The 18,155-nt window shown below is 40.3% G+C and overlaps 1 protein-coding gene across 1 annotated transcript; it reads right to left on the bottom strand.

Moving 5' to 3' along the window:
• Window positions 1-906: 906 nt before the first annotated feature.
• SULT6B1 (sulfotransferase family 6B member 1) lies at window positions 907-17,522 on the bottom strand. Its single transcript, XM_007082417.3, has 7 exons — window positions 17,324-17,522; window positions 15,756-15,868; window positions 11,364-11,453; window positions 10,115-10,241; window positions 6,857-6,951; window positions 3,598-3,754; window positions 907-1,037 (listed from the first exon to the last, which is right to left on the bottom strand). Exons 1-7 carry the CDS (start codon window positions 17,520-17,522, stop codon window positions 907-909), a joined length of 912 nt encoding a protein of 303 aa, XP_007082479.1.
• Window positions 17,523-18,155: the final 633 nt, after the last annotated feature.

Here is an 18,155-nt window from a genome sequence, read left to right as displayed (position 1 = left end):
TATCCCCTTTAGACAGCTAAATGGTCTTTCCTCAAAAAGCAAATGGGTGCCTGGGTGGCTCAGTCGGTTAAGCATCCGACTTCGGCTCAGGTCATGATCTCACAGTTTGTGGGTTTGAGCCCCGCATCGGGTTCTGTGCTGACAGCTCAGAGCCTGGAGCCTGCTTCGGATTCTGTGTCTCGCTCTCTCTCTCCCCCTCCCCCGCTCGTGCTTTCTCTCTCTCTCAAAAATAAATAATAAACATTAAAAAAAGTTTAAAGGGGCACCTAGGTGGCTCAGTCGGTTGGACATCTGACTTCAGCTCTGGTCATGGTCTTGTGGTCTGTGGGTTCGAGCCCCGCATCAGGCTCTGTGCTGACAGTGCGGAGGCTGGAGTCTGCTTCAGATTCTGTGTCTCTCTCTCTCTCTCTGCCCCTTGCCCACTCATGCTCTGTCTCTCTCTCCCTCAAAAATAAACATAAAAAAAAAAAGTTAAAAAAAAAGTGAACAAACAACTCTGCACTCAAAAACTTCAATGTTATCATTATTATTAATGTTTTATTTATTTTTGAGACAGAGAGAGACAGAGCATGAGCAGGGGACGGGCAGAGAGAGTGAGAAGAGGACACAGAATCCGAAGCAGGCTCCAGGCTCTGAGCTGTCAGCACAGAGCCCGACGTGGGGCTAGAACTCACAGACCGCGAGATCATGACCTGAACCGAAGTCAGATGCCCAACTGACTGAGCCACCCAGATGCCCCAATGTTATCATTATTATTAAATTCATATTATGTATATCTAAACATTGTTTAATTATCATTAGTTGATTATTTGATCAACTTCTTATTTCATTATTTAATAATCATTCAGGAAAAGAAAATACCCATGCCTGCTGAATTGGCAATCGGATGGCAGTAGGATTCCTACTTCAAGGGTGGCAGTAGGATTCATACTTCAACTTTGCTCCTAGGGAAGTGCCTGCCAAGCACTGTTTGAATTTTTCATCCATTTCCTGGTTCTGAGTTTCACTGAACAAATTTTTCCAATCACCAACTTCACCTACAATACACACAAAAATAACAGACCCGGACACCTGTTAGAAGATAGTTTCCTCATTTTTTTTTTTTAGCTATTTATTACATTTTATTTTTATTTTTATTTGAGTATGGTTGGCACACAGTGTTACATTCGTTTCAGGGGTATCACATAGTGGTTCGACAACTAGACACACTATGCTGTGCTCACAAGTATAGCTGCCATCTGTCACCATACAATGCCATTTATAATACCGTTACCTGTGCTGTGCCTTTTAGTCCCATGACTTGTTCCTTACTTAACTGGAAGCCTGTACCTCCTACTTCCCTTCACCCATTTTACCCATCCCCCTATTTCTTCTTGATTTTACCATTTTTTCAGTGCAGCATTTCACTTTGAAATGTGAAATGGAGACATGAAGAAAATTAAGCAGTCTTAAAAATGAATGTAATTGCTCCTGTAAAGTTAATGGTATCCATTGGGGCCTCCCCATCTGTGGCATAGTAGGTGATGTGCTTTCTTTATATCACCGAAGGGACTGTTGGCCTCGGTCATCTCCTAGCCCCACCCCTGTCTCAACACTTGAGACCTAAAATGCCACTATCTGAGAGTCCTTCTTTTTCCCCCCTCTGTAAAGTCTTTTAAATACCTTACCCCTTGAGAAGTTATCATTTTACAACAGGTTTTGGTTAAGACCTCAGAGGCTGATAATTTTGTAAAAAGTTACTACTTTGCCTAAGATTAGGATATGTTTTTCTTATTCCTTTTAAAAACAAAGGAAGTTGCTTCTTTCTTTAGAATCTTTTGGTGATTTGGGTTGAAGTTGCAAGTTCCTTGTTGCATAGCCATTGAAATGTATGTTTATAAAGAGGGAAAATGACAAGGAAGTGCTTGGATGTATGAAGGGGGTAACATAAAACACAAAGCTGTTTACAAATGTCATCCACTATAAAAAACATCACAGAATGAGGCTGGAAGAAATATGCCAAAAAGTTAAACTTGCCTCTGGTGGGAGAAATGTGAATAATTTTTAACGCTCTTGCACATTTACCTGTGCCTTCTGAATTTTTGCAAAGAATATTGTAAAATACTTAAGTTACCGCTTTATTTTAGAATTTTTCTGTTCTGAATAGTGCGTGATTAACGCCTGGGTGTTTCAGTTGGTTGAGCGTCCGACTTTGGTTCAGGTCATGATCTTGCAGGTTTGTGAGTTTGAGCCCTGTGTCGGGCTCCATGCTGGCAGCTCAGAACCTGGGGCCTGCTTGGGATTCTGTGTCTCCCTCTTTCTCTGCCCCTCCCCTGCTCGCTCTCTCTCTCTCTCTCTCTCTCTCTCTCAAAAATAAACATTAAAAAAAAATTTTTTAAAAGCAATATAAAGAGAAGTTCTATTTTCTTCCCCCTCCTTTAAAGCTAATCAAGCAAGGCATAAAAATCAGGGGTAAAGTCAGGAATCAAGCCCAAGCTAGATTTACATTCAATGTTCCATTCACAGTCGGTATTTTAGATGGGTCTTCATTTGATAAAGTAAAGTGGAGTAGACTCAAGTAAACCTACGTTCAAATCCTGACTCCATCGATCATTAGCTTTGTGGCAATGGACAAATTAATTTCCCTGAGCTTTGGTGCCCACATTTATAAAATTAAGGAATTCATGAATTTTTTTGCTGTAAAATTTATGCCTAGGAAAAGGTCTAACACATAGTGCTGCCTCTAAATCATGTTATACTTTATATATATATGTATACGTATATATATACATATATATATACATATATATATACATATATATATGTATATATATATAAAATTTTTAAAAACTGGTAATACCTAACCTATATTATCATAAACTGTCATAAGAAGTTAGATTGCCTTTAAAAAAATCACAGTTCTCAACCAACAGGGCAGTAAGAGGTGGCCAATGAGGTATAAAGAAGTCACTGATGAGGCTTCCCACAAAGTTCTTTAAAGGGGCCTCACTCAGCTAACATGCGATTCTGTATCTTGCTATTCCCTGTTTATTTTAAAAATATAGAATCCTTTAGTTTTAATGTAATGGTGGAGCTCTGGCTGTTGTCCTGCCATCACATACTGGCAAGCAGAAAGGTACAAGGAACTTAGTACTCTAAAAGATACTTTAGATATTGTGGAACTCACTCAGTCTACTTCTGTGGAATTAGTACACAGTAGAAGTATACTACTCAGTGGAACTCAGTCTACTTTGAACTCACTGTGTCCAAACTTATTGAGGGAGAAACAAGAAAATCCTGTTTTAACTGAAGATAAAAGTATTTGGATTGGGGCACCTGTGTGGCTCAGTTGGTTAAGTGTCTGCCTTCCGCTTAGGTCATGATCTCATGGTTCGTGGGTTCAAGCCCCACATCTGGCTTAGTGCTGACAGCTCAGAGCCTGGAGCCTGCTTTGGATTTGGGGTCTCCCTCTCTCTCTGCCCCTCCCCTGCTGGTGCTCTGTCCGTCTCTCTTGTCTCTCAAAAATAAATATACATTAAAAAAATTATAAAAATAAAGTATTTGGATTGCCTGTTACATGCAAACCAATGGATGTCCCAGAAACAAATGCGACTTTACCTTTGCGGAACAGGAAGGGCCCAACGGCACCGTGTGTTTCCTGGGACTTTGCTCGCATTGCTTGGAAGGTACTCTGGGCTGAGATGGTTTGGATCTGCTCCCCGGTTGAAGAGAATCCAAAGAACTCAGCAATTTGTTTTATTCCAGCGGTCAGGTTCTGAAAACAACATTTTCAAGGATAAACTTCTTTCTATGGGAATTGTGCCCGAGCAAAGACAGGTTTCTCAGCCAGAATGAATTTACTAAGTCTACCTCTCCAACTCACCTTTTAATCTCTCTCTTTAGACTTTCTTTGATACTTCTGTATCAATATTTGAGATAGCCCTACAAAATATTCTGTATTGTTTTTACTTTGTAGTTTCAATGGGTGACTCTTACTAAACTCCTCAGGATACAAATAATGATAGCAAGCATTAAGTAGTAGGTCTTATCTAAGATGATACTCATTTTATTAAAAAGCACCAGTCTAGGGGCACCTGGGTGGCTCAGTCGATTAAGCATCCGACTTTGGCTCAGGTTATGATCTCCCAGTTTGTGAGCAAGCCTTGCATCGGGCTGTGTGCTGACAGCTCAGAGCCTGGAGCTTGTTTCAGAATCAGTATCTACCCCTCTCTCTCTCTGCTTCTCCCTGGCTCTTGCTGTCTCTCTCTCAAAAATAAACATTAAAAGAAATAATAAAAAAAAGCACCAGTCTAAATGAGCTGAGGAAATCAATGTATTTGTACATGCCCATTCCAATTCTCTTTTCTTCTGAATCCTATTTATAGCTAATGTTTAATTCTATCCAGAAAGTCTAATTTTTAGAATCCTGAAAACTGGAAGGAATCTTGAAATTAATCTTGTCTAAATACCCTTGTAACCAGTATCCCTACCAATGAAGATTCATAATCTTCTAGAACAGTTTCTTAAACTGTATTCTACAAAACACTAATTTACTTCAAGGTGGCTATAGATGTTTTGTGAAAAAAGAAAAAAAAAAAGAAAAGAAAAGGAGAGTGAAGGGTGAGGTCAAATAAGTTTGGAATCCTTTTGGTTAAATAAAGAGAAGTTTGTTTTGTTTTTCCTACAGGATCTCTCACTCTTGAGTATGTCAGCTTGCAATGTGAATGTCCCAAAAGACCCACAGTCCCCAAATCAGTTTGAATAGGCAACCTCCAAGCAAGAATTATTAACATCTGGGCAACATGGCATTCCATGGAACACAAGTTTCAGAAACATCATTGTAGACTAGAAGGATAAAAGACTAAATTAGTATGTTCTCTCATGTTATATAAATGCACTCGAGAAACAGAAGGGATGGATTCATTCATACTTCCCTTTGATAAGAATGTCAGAGGAGACTGGTGTTAATAACCCAATTCCTCTAGAAAGCATTTGGCACGCTCCCTTTTTAACATACTTTCTCCACTGGAGTCCAGGACTCTGGCTTCCCTCCTGCCTCATTAGCCCCTCCTCCATCTCCTTTGCTGGTTCCTCCTGTTTCCCAAACAGTCTATATGGGGGACTCTAGGGCTCAGTTCTTGGTCTCCTTCTCTTCCCTATGTATATACTTACGTACATGTAAGTATGTAATCTCATGGCTTTAAATGCCATCTATGTGCCAAATTTATATATACAGCCCAGCACTCTCTCCATTCAACACGTTTATAGTCAACTTGACCTCTCCATTTGGATGACTAATAAACATCTCAGACTAAGCATGTGCAAAGCCAAACCCCTGATCTTTCCCACAATCTCACTTCACCTGCTGGCATCTCGTACTCAAGGGACGACAATTCAGTCCTCTCAGTTGGTCAGGCCAATGATATTGGAGTCTTATTTGACTTCATTTTTCTCTCACTGCTCTTTCTCCCATCCAATCCAGCAGCAAATCCTAATAGCTCTTCTTCAACAAATATTCAGAATTTAACTACTTATTACTTCCATTGCCACTTCTGGTCTAAGCCACAATCTTCCTTTGCCTGGACTACTATAGTACGCTCCTCATGGGTTTCTCTACACAATCTTTTCTTCTCTCTAGTACGTTTTCATACACCAACCAGAATGAACCTGTTAAAAGCACAACTCCTATCACTTTTCTGCTCGAATCCCATAATGGTTTTCTATTTCACTCAGAGTGAAGGCCAAAGTAATTTCAATGGCTGGCCACATTATTCCCCTCACTCCTCTCTACCCCACTCCCTTGCCTCTGTTCTCATTGGTTAATCTCCCCTGGTTCACCCCTACTGACCCAGCCACATCCGCCTCCTTCATAGCACTTAACCATACCAGGAACACTCCTACCTCAGGGCGTTTGCTCCAGTTGGTTCTGTATGCCTGGAAAATTCTTATTCCAGTTACCTACTCTGCTTACTCTCTCATCTTCTTTAGATCTTTGCTCAAATCACATCCATTCCATGAGGTTTCTACCAGCTATCTTATATGGGGATTTGTCCAACATCCCAATTCCCTACCCCAGACATTTCCAGTTTTCCTTAATCAATTATACCATTTCTTTTTTCTCACATATTATAAACATTTTTAAAATGTTATATTTATTGCTTTTCTCTCTCCCTGCCTCTTCCAGCTAGAAGGTAAGCTTCTCCAGGGCAGTGAATTTTGTCTTGTCTGTTCACTGATGTATCACAAGGGCCTAGAACAATGCTGGGCAGCACTAAATGTTCATGAATGGGGGAGGGGAAGAAAAAAAAAGAGGTTAGAGTGGGAGACAGCCAAAGCATAAGAGACTCTTAAAAACTGCGAGCAAACTGAGGGTTGATGGGGGGTGGGAGGGAGGGGAGGGTAGGTGACGGGTATTGAGGGCATCTTTTGGGATGAGCACTGGGTGTTGTATGGAAACCAATTTGACAATAAATTTCATATATTAAAAAAATAAATAAATGTTCATGAATACCAATTTAAAAAATAACATTATATGGAAAAATCAATTCATAGCCAAATGCATGTTCATTTCCATCTCAGTTGAAACCTACTTATTATTTCTGCCATTCTTAAGTTGGACTATCTATCACAGAAGGAAAATAAAGCAGCCACTGTTAGTAATAAGTTGCTAAGCATTATTTTATTTCTGTTAAATAAACAACCTAAGCCCCTATGCACTGTTTTTTTTTTTTTCCCTAGCATTGTACCACAAATCTGGAATATTTATTTTTTTAATTGAATACAATATTTGTTCACACAACCAGACATTAAAAGTAGGTTCTCTATGTGATATTTTATAATAAATCTTGCTATAGAATGTCAATAATCAAAATCTTACCTTTTTCAGGTCTTCATATAATATGAACTTAACATTTTCATCATCAAGATGTTTGTTCCAGTTAATGGCAAAATCAAAATAGCTTCCCCAGGAAACTAAAAATATAAGGAAAAAATTCTTAGGGAATTTCAAATAATTGAGGTTAAAATTATAGATGGTTAATTTATGCTTTAAAATATAAACTATATATGTGTGTGTGTATATGCTCAGACAAGATGTTTGTATGTCATTATAAATCCCTGCTCCAGAAGAACTGGCATACGGCCATTCCTGTGTCAGATTTCTATTCATTTTATTATTTTCATAAATAATAACTAAGCAAGTTGCAAACGTGGTTTGATAAAAACTACCAGACATTCATGAATATTTACGTGAATAAAATGATTCAGAAATAGTGAAAGGTACACGAAAAACGACAGATAGTACCAGAAAGAAAAGAAATGATGAGACAGATGTTTTCTCAATCAGCATTGTCCAATAGAAATTTAATGAAAGCCACATCTGTAAATTTTAAAAAATGCTTATTTATTTATTTTTGAGAGAGAGAGAAAGCAGAAGCAAGGGAGGGACAGAGATAAAGGGAGACAGGATCCAAAGCAGGATCTGTGCTGAAAGCACAGAGCCTGGTTTGCGGCTCGAACTCATGAACCAAAAGATCATGACCTGAGCCAGAGTCAGAGGCTTAACTGACTGAACCACCCCGGCATCCCCCCACCACATCTGTAATTTTAAATATTCCAATAACCACATTAAGAAAAGCAAAAAGAGGGGCGCCTGGGTGGCTTGGTCGGTTAAGTGTCCGACTTCGGCTCAGGTCATGATCTCACGGTCCGTGAGTTCGAGCCCCGCGTCGGGCTCTGTGCTGACAGCTCAGAGCCTGGAGCCTGCTTCAGATTCTGTGTCTCCCTCTCTCTCTGACCCTCCCCCGTTCATGCTCTGTCTCTCTCTGTCTCAAAAATAAATAAACGTTAAAAAAAAAATAAAAAAAAATCAAATGTCTTGCTCAACATCACCCCAGTGTGAGTGATTTGAACCTGAATTTAAATTCAAGCTCTGCTACTTAGTGGCTGTGTGAGCTTTTTATGCCTCCATTTCCATCTTTACAAAAGGGGACAAGTATAGTATTTGTCCCCATGGGGTTCTTAAGAGAAATGGAAATTTTGGGGAGCATCTGGGTGGCTTAGTCGGTTAAGCGTCCAACTCTTGGTTTCGGTTCAGGTCATGATTTCATGGTTCGTGTATTCGAGTCCCTCATCGGGCTCCACGCTGACAGCACAGAGCCTGCCTGGGATTCTCTCTCTCCGTCTCTCTCTGCCCCTCCTCTGCTCTCTGTCTCTCAAAATAAATAAACTTAAAAAAAAAAAATGAAATGTTAAAATGTACGTGAGAGATAGTATATAGTGCCTGGCATGTAGTAATTGCTCAGTAAGTGGTAACTATTCTATCTAATATTAATTACTAATATATAATAATAAGTGATGAAGCCAATCCAGTCCTCTCATTGCAAATCCTGCATGTTTTCCAGTACATTGAGCTTCCTTTATAACTTGAACGTAACAAAGCGTGCAAAGCAGAAACTTTGTACCACTTAGTGAGTGGTTTCCAGACAAACAAAACTTTGATCGTGGTGCTTCATAAGCACCTTCTGTACACTTCCCCCCCCCCCCCATCCCAATACTTAATCTGTGCTTAGGAGCCAATACTGTACCCAGTGGCCATGCATGTGGGGCGTGGCGTTGCTGTGCTGGTCACCTTTAGAAGTGGTCCTCTTTGGGCACCTGGGTGGCTCAGTCGGTTAAACATCCCACTCTCGATTTCAGCTCAGGTCATGATCTCACAGTTTCATGTGTTTAAGTCCCACATCGGTCTCTGCATTGACAGTGCAGAGCCTGCTTGGGATTCTCCCTCTCTCTCTGGCCCTCCCACACTTGCGCTGCTCTGTCTCTCTCAAAATAATAAATAAGTCCGTGAGCAAATAAATAAATAAATAAATAAATAAATAAAACTTTAAAAAACATGTTAGGATGAGCACTGGGTGTTGTATGTAAGCGATGAACCATGGGAATCTACCCCCAGAACCAAGACAGACTGTACACGCTGTTTGTTAGCCAATAAAATAAAATAAAAGTGGTTCTCTTAGAGTGACCTGTCAACAACTTCTCAAGGATCATGTGGCATTAACTCTGCCTTCTATGACACTGCCAAGACTGAAAAGAGACACCAACTAAAGAAGGCATCTTTAATCTCTGGCCATTATACCCATGGAAGTAGAGTCACTGGGACTTACAAGCAGTGGGACCACTGGCAAGTGTTTTAACTTTTTGGACTGGTTTTCTCATCTGTGCAAGGGGCTGGAAATACTTTATTCATAGTTTGTTATAGTCTTAAATGAAATCATGCACATACAACACCTCCTTTAGTACATTGGAGCATCAGTAGGCACTTACAAGAGTTTTTTTTTTAAGCAATCTCTACACCCAATGTGGGGCTCGAACTCACAACCCCAAGATCAAGGGTTGCGTGCTCTACTGACTGAGCCAGCCTGAAGCCTCAGTAGGCACCTACAAAATTGCAGTTATCAATTACCAGAGGTAAAACATCAACATGGTCTAACAAAGCCTTTTCTTTTCTGGCAAACAAATATCTTAGATGTGTTTGCTCAATGTCATGGTTTTATCTCTCTCTCTCTCTCTTTTTTTTTTTTTTTTTATCATTGTGTTATATAGAGACTTAGGGGAAATTAACCAGAGATGCTTTTCTACATGACTCCGTATAGGCCTCTTGGTCCTATGTCTGTTCTATGGCCACCTCATACTTATAGGCAACATGTAAATTGCCCAAATTATTTTTAAAAACAGTAATGTATTATTGTTTGATGTGCAGAACTAGTGGTGCTATAAAACTTCATTAAAGTTTCATTAAAAGCAACTTTTTGGCGGGCGCCTGGGTGGCTCAGTCGGTTGAGCGAACGACTTCGGCTCAGGTCACGATCTCGCGGTCCGTGAGCTTGAGCCCCGCTTCAGGCTCTGTGCTGACAGCTCAGATTCTGTGTCTCCCTCTCTCTGACCCTCCCCCGTTCATGCTCTGTCTCTCTCTGTCTCAAAAATAAATAAACGTTAAAAAAAAATTTTAAATAAAAGCAACTTTTTGGTTCCTGGATCCTCCCTAGTCTTCTTTCTTTACCTTAAAATACATTTGATTTTTTGTACTTTTGTGGTCATCTGTCAAAGTAAGAATTCCTTCACCAACAGCCCATACCTTGGCCTTTCATGAACTGTCTGAAGAATTCATCCCAGGAGCCATAGCTTGGAATATCAGGGACATTGTTGTGGAAATGGAAAAAAGATACTGCTGTATCTTTAGGGTTTCGAAATATCACCAATATCTAGAAAGAGAAAATTAAGTTAATTAATTCAGGTCTATATTTTGAACTTTGGAAAAGTGAAGGGGTGAACAATATTATTGTGTAATCTTGTATACGACATAATTTTGTTAACATACAGAGAAATTGAAGAAGCGGGGGTGGCAGATGGGGAAGTCTGGGGAGAGGGAAGAGAAAAGAAGAAAAAGCAGACTGATGTTGTAGCAGAGAACTTTTGCTAATGAACTTAGACATTAAGAAGGCATGTGTAGAAGATATGAAAAAAGCAAGGTGCCTGGGTGGCTTAGTCGGTTAAGTGTCTGACTCTTGAGTTCGGCTTAGGTCACAATCTCATGGTTTGTGGGATCGAGCCCCAAGCCAGGTTCTGCACTGACAGTGCAGAGCCGGCTTGAGATTCTCTCTCTCTCTCTCTCTCTCTCTCTGCCCCTCCCCCAGCTAGCATGTGTTCATGCGTGAGCAGTGCACACACTCTCTTTCTCAAAATAAATAAATAAACGTTAAAAAAAAAAAAAAAGAAGATACCAAAAAGGAAAAAAGGGCAAGCTCATTAGAATAGTCATAAGGGCATGATCTGGAAGGGTAAACCACAAAGTAAAAATTGCAAAATAATATTAAAGAAAAAGTAATATTAAGGACAATGAAAATAATGTTCAGAGTTTGGTCAGCGAAGATCAAACAATGATAAGAGGAGCCAAAGCACCTATAGTTATGTTTGCAGGACATGAAGTTTGCTATTATACGTGAAATTCAGAAATAAAATTGCTTCAGACCTCACATAAATAATGCTCACCAGAAAGAACAAAAAAACACAACTTCTCATTTTCCTATCGCATTCTTTTGTTAAACTCTCTAAATATCTTAGTGGGATTCTGGAATCTATTCACTATAAAACAGATTTTAAAATATGTTCAATTCTAGGTATATGTTTTATATCCTAGCTGAAAATGCATTCACTTTGAGCACAATAGCAAATGTATTTGAAGAAAGAACAGAAGAAATGCTAAATCACACGTTTCATTTCTCAAAATTCTATGATAAGATGCAGACTTCATCACATAGCTCAGAAAGGCAATATCTAGACATTAAAAACTTCAAACTGAAATACGAGTAGGGAGGGACACTCACCTTGGCTTTATTCTTGAAGATCGACCCAGGTAATTTGTCATAATGGAGATGAGTTGCCAGAATCCTTGGGGATGGAAACTGTTTCATTCTCTTAAAAACAGACATGGTAAAGTAAAAGCATGTATGTCTTATGGTGAATTGCTCTTAAGTGTAGTATCTGAATGGTAGTTCCAAGTATCACTACTGTGCCTTTTCTATTTCCCCCTCCAGTTTTTAAAAACTTATTTCTGTTTTCTTAATTTGTGGGGATGAGGAATGGAGAAAGTCATAAATAATTTAAATCATCCTTCTGGACCGCCTTATAGGGTTTGGCTTACCATTTTGGAGGGGTCTTTTTTTTGAAAATTTTACCTCTTCTACAATCACACTAAATTCTTTTTAGAATTGACTCTTTGCAGCTCATAATTTGTGATCTATTCTGTCTTCATTTGGCTCTCTTCTATAGTCAAGGTCTTTACCAGAAATATTCAAGTTTTTCCATAGGTCTCCCAAACCCACTTTTAATATCTAGACTTTTTTTGCCAACAAAATTCCATGCAATCAAATATCCTAACAGAACCTGGAAGTGCACAGTCACTTGAATATCTGAGAAATATTTTACTAGAGAAATTCTTGTCAATGTAAGACTCAGTGATCGATTCTTTGTGTGTGTGTGTGTGTGTGTGTGTGTGTGTGTGTGTGTGTGTGTGTGTCTGCTTCTACTGATAATTTAAAAAATGAAGTTACCTGTTTAATCTGCCAGCGTTAAGGGTTTTAGTACGTTATATGGGCTAAAGCCTCGAGTTTCATTTCCACACTTGTAGAGGTCACTCGCAGCTGGGGCACATTATTTCAAGTGGCAAAATGATATTTAGACGTTTATAGCCAATGTTTCTGTAGAAACTTAGTGGACATCAGACACCAGCTCATGTCATGATCTTGTAGTCCATGAGTTGGAGCCCCGCCTTGGGTTCTGTGCTGACAGCTCAGAGCCTGGAGCCTGCTTCAGATTCTGTGTCTCCCCCTCTCTCTCTACCCCTCCCCTGTGCGCGCGCTCTCTCTCTCTCTCTCTCAAAAATAAAATAAACATAAAAAATTTTGAAAAAAAGAAAGAAACTTAGTGGACATCTCAACTCAAGCAAGAGCCAAAAAAAAAAAAAAAAAAAGAAAAAAAAAAAACACCTGAGATTTTAAAAATAAAAAAACAATTTAAGTCAATGATATGGGTTCCAGTGGCAATTAATAGTCATAATACTTGAGGGGTATCTGGGTGGCTCAGTCGGTTAAGCTCAGATCATGATCTCACAGTTTGTGAGTTTGAGCCCTGCATCTGGCTCTGGGCTGACAGCTCAGAGACTAGAGCCTGCTTTGGATCCTCTGTGTCCTCTCTCTGCCTCTCCCTTGCTTGCACTCTCTCTTTCTCAAAAATAAATAAACATTAAAAAAGAAGAGAATAGAGTAGTCGTAATACTTGATTTACATCAAATTTCCCTAATTTTTAGTTTTGAACATCACTTTTACATTCGTTCACAGCAATCCCCTCAGGTGGATATTATAACCCCCATTTTAGAGATTAACAAATGACTTTGAGGTTTTAAGGGCTTTGTGCAAAATCGCACAGATGGTAATTTTCAGATTAAGTTATAGAATGCAGTTTCCACTGCACTGCATGGCCAAAAATCACAAAAAGACATATGAGAAATGGTAAAGTTCCTAATAGGATTAAAAAAATATCCAGGGAGAAAACGGGAAATAACTGTAACAAAACTGATGTGTCAACTAAAATGTGTGATGGGGCCAAACTATAAGCAATGTAAAGACTGGATATAGACATATTTTAAGAAAATACATGTATTTAATTTTATTTATTTTTGTAAGTAATCTCTATGCCCAATGTGGGGCTCAAACCCACAACCCGGAGATCAAGAGCTCACATGGGGCACCTGGGTAGCTCAGTCTGTTGAGCATCCGACTCTTGGTTTTGGCTCAGGTCAAGATCTCACAGTTTGTGGGTCTGAGCCCCTCATTGGGCTCTGTGCTGAGGCACAGAGCCTGCTTGGGATTCTCCGTCTCCCTCTCTCTCTTCCCCTCCCCTGCTCATGCACTCTCCTTCTCTCTCTCAAAGTAAATAAATAAATTTTACAAATTATAAATAAAAGGGGAGTTGGAGGGGAGCCTGGCTGGCTCAGTCAGAGCATGCAACTCTTCATCTCCAGATCGTGAATCTGAGTCCCAATTCGGATGTAGAGTTTACTTTAAAAAAAATTGGAGGAGCACCTGGGTGGCTCAGCTGGTTAAGTGTCTGACTTCGGCTCAGGTCATGATCTCACGAGTTCGAATTCGTGAGTTCAAGCCCTGCGTCGGGCTCTGTGCTGACAGCTTAGAGCCTGGAGCCTGCTTCGGATTCTGTGTCTCCCTCTCTCTCTCTCTGCCCCTCCCCTGCTTATGCTGTCTCATTCTGTCTCTCAAAAATGAAGAAATTTTAAATAAAAATTACTTTTAAAAAAAAGTTGGAAAGCTAGAGAAATGTTAGCATAAATTTTAAAAGTGATGATACACACCCTCTTTAGAAAAAAGGTTATGCAGTGGCCCGGAAAGGAGAAATCAATGGGGCTTTTCATTAGCCCGTTCATCTCTACCTAGGAAAGTTTCTTAAAACTCCTGTCCCCACGTCCTGAGCTGGTCCTGACCTCCCACCTCTGGGCCCTGCTGTGGCTGCTAGGCCTCTGCTTCCTCCTGACGTTGCAACCCACCAGATCCAGGATGCACGCTTAGCTCCCCACTCCAGCCCAGCCCCAAGTCCCTGAATACCTTACCTGCCTGTGTTTTTCTGTTACTTTAACCCAATCCATGGAAATGGGCTTCCTTCCCCCTAGGATTCAACTTTTCAGTTTGTATTTGTCATCATGCCATGTGTCTCTGTCGTTTTCCAGAAACCCCTTCGTCAGTCCCGATCCAGTGACTTAATTCTCAGTAACTGAGTTCTTCTGTCTGCTTGTTGGGAGTCCTGGCAGTAAGCATCTCTGGAAGTTTTGCTGAGACTGTAGTCCGCCTCCCCACCAAATGCGTTTCTGGCGGGGCTGGGGCTGGCCCTCCTCCCACCTGTCCTGTCCAGGCACTGAAGTCTTGAGGCAGATCCTTCCTCCCTCCCTGTCCTTGCCTTTCCTGCCTGGGAACAGAACTTTCTGTCTCACACCCAAGCCTCACCTGGTTATATTGGTAGTGGGAGCAATAACGTGTAGTAAAGTGAATTAGAACAGGTAAGGGGGCGCCTGGGTGGCTCAATCGGTTAAGTGTCCAACTCTTCATTTTGGGTCAGGTCATGATCTCACAGTTTGTGAGCCCTGCATTGGGCTCTGTGGTGATAGCATGGAGCCTGCTTGGTGTTCTCTATTTCTCTCTGGCCTTTCCTTGCTCATGCATGCTCTCTCTCTCTCTCTCTCCCTGAAAATAAATAAATAAACATTAAAAAAAAAAAAAAAAAGAACCTTAGGGTGCCTGGGTGGCTCAGTCGGTTAAGCGTCTGACTTCGGCTCAGGTCATGATCTCATAGCTCGTGAGTTCTAGCCCCGCGTCAGGCTCTGTGCTGACAGCTCAGAGCCTGGAGCCTGCTTCAGATTCTGTCTCCCTCTCTCACTCTGCACCTCCCCTGCTTGCACTCTGTCCCTCTCTGTCTCTCTCAAAAATAAAAATTAAAAAAAAAAAGAACCTTTATGCACATCAGTGGCTTACTCTCTCAGCTACTACCCTTTCCCATCCCCCCACACACCAGAGACATCACTGATACAGGGACACCAAAGATAGTGTCTTATTAGGAAAAGACTGGGGGGTGCTGACATAAACTGAAGGTAGAATGATCCAGGCCTTAGAGGAACCCTTCTCTTGCCATCCCACCAAGTTTCTGTCTTCAGAGAGAAAGTTTTTATGATTTTAATTTTTTTGAAGAGATCTTATTTTTTAAGTAATCTCTACACCCAACATGGGGCTTGATTGTACAAACCTAAGATCAAGAGTAGCATGCTTTACTGACTAAGCCAGCCAGGTGCCCTTCATTTTAATTTTTTTCTTCAGGTTTCTCGGCTTACTTTCCCTCCTAGTTCTCTTTAATAAGTAGGCTGTCTATATTGTGCAGAGGTTAAGAAGCTCAAATCGGACAATTTGGGTTCAAATCTTGGCCCTGACATTTATAAGCCCCTTGACCTTGGGCAAGTCTCTGACGGTTTGATCTTTTGAGAAACGGTGATGAGGTTTTTTTGCCCTGAAATGAGACAATCCTTGAAAGGTGCTGGGCTTAGATGGTACGCACAAAATAAGTTGCAATGATTATTAGTATTAGTACTTTCTGAACCCAAAACTAAAAAAATCTCTTTCTATGATAATTTACTATAAGTTTAAAGGCTGTTTTGTACTAACCTGATATTTTTCTGGGTCCCCACATTCAAGAATTGGAAATTCTGGATATTCATACTTTTTGTTAGATTCAGCAAATATTAACTCACTAATGATATGTAGAATCCAATTTGAACCTATAAGAAAAATCAGAGAATCAAAGCTCATTAAAAGAATCTTGGTATAGCAAACGCATGTTACTTGTGCATATACATCATAAAAATTAAAATCTATAGCCACTCTGTGGTGTGTACAATTGGTTCTTCTGCATTTGAAATAAACTGGGCTATGGAAAGAAATAGAGTTTTGTGGAAAATAGAACGTACTTACATTAATATAAATTCAGGTTACCTTATTTTTCAGATTTCTCTTTTAACAAGAGGCAATTCTTCTTAAATCTACAATATGTTCCTTATAGAACAATGTTATGTTATAGAAATGATTGTTTATTATATATCACATATTATTGTACCTTGCATTAGTAAATATTTTCTTTGAAAAAAAAATTTTAATGTTTATTTTTGAGAGAGAGACAGACAGACAGAGCCTAAGCAGGGGGCAGGGGGGCAGAGAGAGTGGGAGACACAGAATATGAAGCAGGCTCCAGGTTCTGAGCTGTCAGTGCAGAGCCCCGATGCGGGGCTTGAACCCACGAACCGTAAGATCATGACCTGAGTCAAAGTCAGATGCTTAACTGACTGAGCCACCCAGGTGCCCCAGTGAATATTTTCTAAAAAAGTATATATAATTTTGAATTTATAAAAACTCAGCATCAAATAATAGAAAGAAAAATATCAAATAAAGATGACTTTAGTAAACACTTAGAGATGAAATAACAGTTTAAAAAATCAGATTGTGTAAAATAGGGATTTAGATTCTGTTTTTTTTTTAAATGTATTTATTTATTTTGAGAGGAAAAGAGAGAGGGGGAGAGAGAGAGAGAGAGAGAGAGAGAGAGAGAGAGCGCTCATGGGGGAGGGGCAGAGAGAAAGGGAGAGAAAGAATCCCAAGCAGGCTCTGTGCTGACAGCGCTGAGCCCCATGCAGGGCTCGACCCCACGAACCATGAGATCATGACCTGATCTGAAATCAAGAGTCAGATGCCTGACTATGTCACCCCGGTGCCCCACAGATTCTTAATTTATCCTCCATTGATGAATGACCATTGTAACACTGGTTTGAGAAGCTGGAGGATTGATGATGTTTGATCCTGAAAAATAATTACATGGAAATCATCATATACATTATAGACATGGCCATGCTCCTCAGTCAAAAACCAAGATGAAAATCTTTCCTGCTCTCAGTGGCCGATGGCAAATGGACTTTCTTGCATTTCTCTTTCTGGTTGCTAGCCCCACCATGCCTCCCTTTCTGCATCCATCATCCTTCCCTCAGACCCCAGGATTTCTAAATCTAGCAGTCCTGGTTATTGATTTCACAAGCTATGTTCTTAACCATCTTGGTCGTCCTCCTCCCTGACTTCTGGCCAGCTTCATGCGGAGAGGAACCGCCTTCCTCCCACCTTTGCCTTGTACCCTGCCCAACCTACTCCTTATGAAAAAGCGCCCTTGTAGAAAATGACTTGTTATTTACCACACTTTGGATAAGATGCAAGCACTATGTCATCGCTTCTGGCTTCAAAGGTGTCCAAGGCCTGGAAAGTTTCTGAAGTGCACATGGTGATGGGGTACGGAATCCCCTGGTGGGTGAAAAACAAGCGAGAAAGTGCAGTTTCTTTTGATTTTTCCAGAGCTTCATCAATGTAGTCAATAAATTTCGACTTGTTGGCCATGCTGGCTCTCTGCTAATGAACCTGTTCTGTGGTTGTCCGGCGGCAGCCATCGCTTTTAAAGGAGTTTTTCAGGAGGTGGAATAAAGGACTCCTCCCATTCACATGAGAAACAAGTCATTTCATTCTCACCCCTTCCTCCCCCCACCTGCCTGTTTGCACGCCCACCTCTGACAAAAGGCAAACCACAGGTGCAAAAACAGGCTGAGGATCAGGGAGTATTACCCCAGGGGTTGATTATATTACCATTATGGACAATCCTCCCAAGGAAAGTAAGAGTAGAATCTCCTACCAGACGATAATAGATAATAACTATCTAGCAAATAGTTCTTTAATTGAATCAGACATACAATTTTCCATCACTGAATTGAGGAAATTTTAGAAGTCAGCAGAACATATCTTACTGAGGCAGGTAGTACACGTAGGGGAGCAACTTTCAATCTCCGTTTTACAGAGGGAAAAAAGAGCTGACCAAAGAGGGTTCCCAGTTGGATAGGGTTCTGGGTTTCACTTTATTTATAATAATGTCTTTTTAAAATGTTGGTAAAAAGGTAGAATTGGAATGTCCAACTGTCTTACTATTTTTGTATTTCCTTATGTAACAATGGGATGCTATTCACTGTAGGTGGGAAGGTG

This window comes from Panthera tigris, chromosome A3, assembly GCF_018350195.1.
Source record: "Panthera tigris isolate Pti1 chromosome A3, P.tigris_Pti1_mat1.1, whole genome shotgun sequence".
Taxonomy (NCBI): domain Eukaryota; kingdom Metazoa; phylum Chordata; class Mammalia; order Carnivora; family Felidae; genus Panthera; species Panthera tigris.
This window is presented reverse-complemented; position numbering and strand designations above follow the sequence as displayed.

What these genes read in the sequence shown, in the direction of transcription:
- SULT6B1 (XM_007082417.3), bottom strand. Translation starts at nt 17,522, where the DNA reads ATGGCCAACAAGTCGAAATTTATTGACTACATTGATGAAGCTCTGGAA. An exon ending in TATATGAAGACCTGAAAAAG is followed by an intron (nt 3,755 to 6,856) that starts GTAAGATTTTGA and finishes TGTTGTTTTCAG; the next exon opens with AACCTGACCGCTGGAATAAA. An exon ending in GCCCTTCCTGTTCCGCAAAG is followed by an intron (nt 1,038 to 3,597) that starts GTAAAGTCGCAT and finishes TGTGTATTGTAG; the next exon opens with GTGAAGTTGGTGATTGGAAA.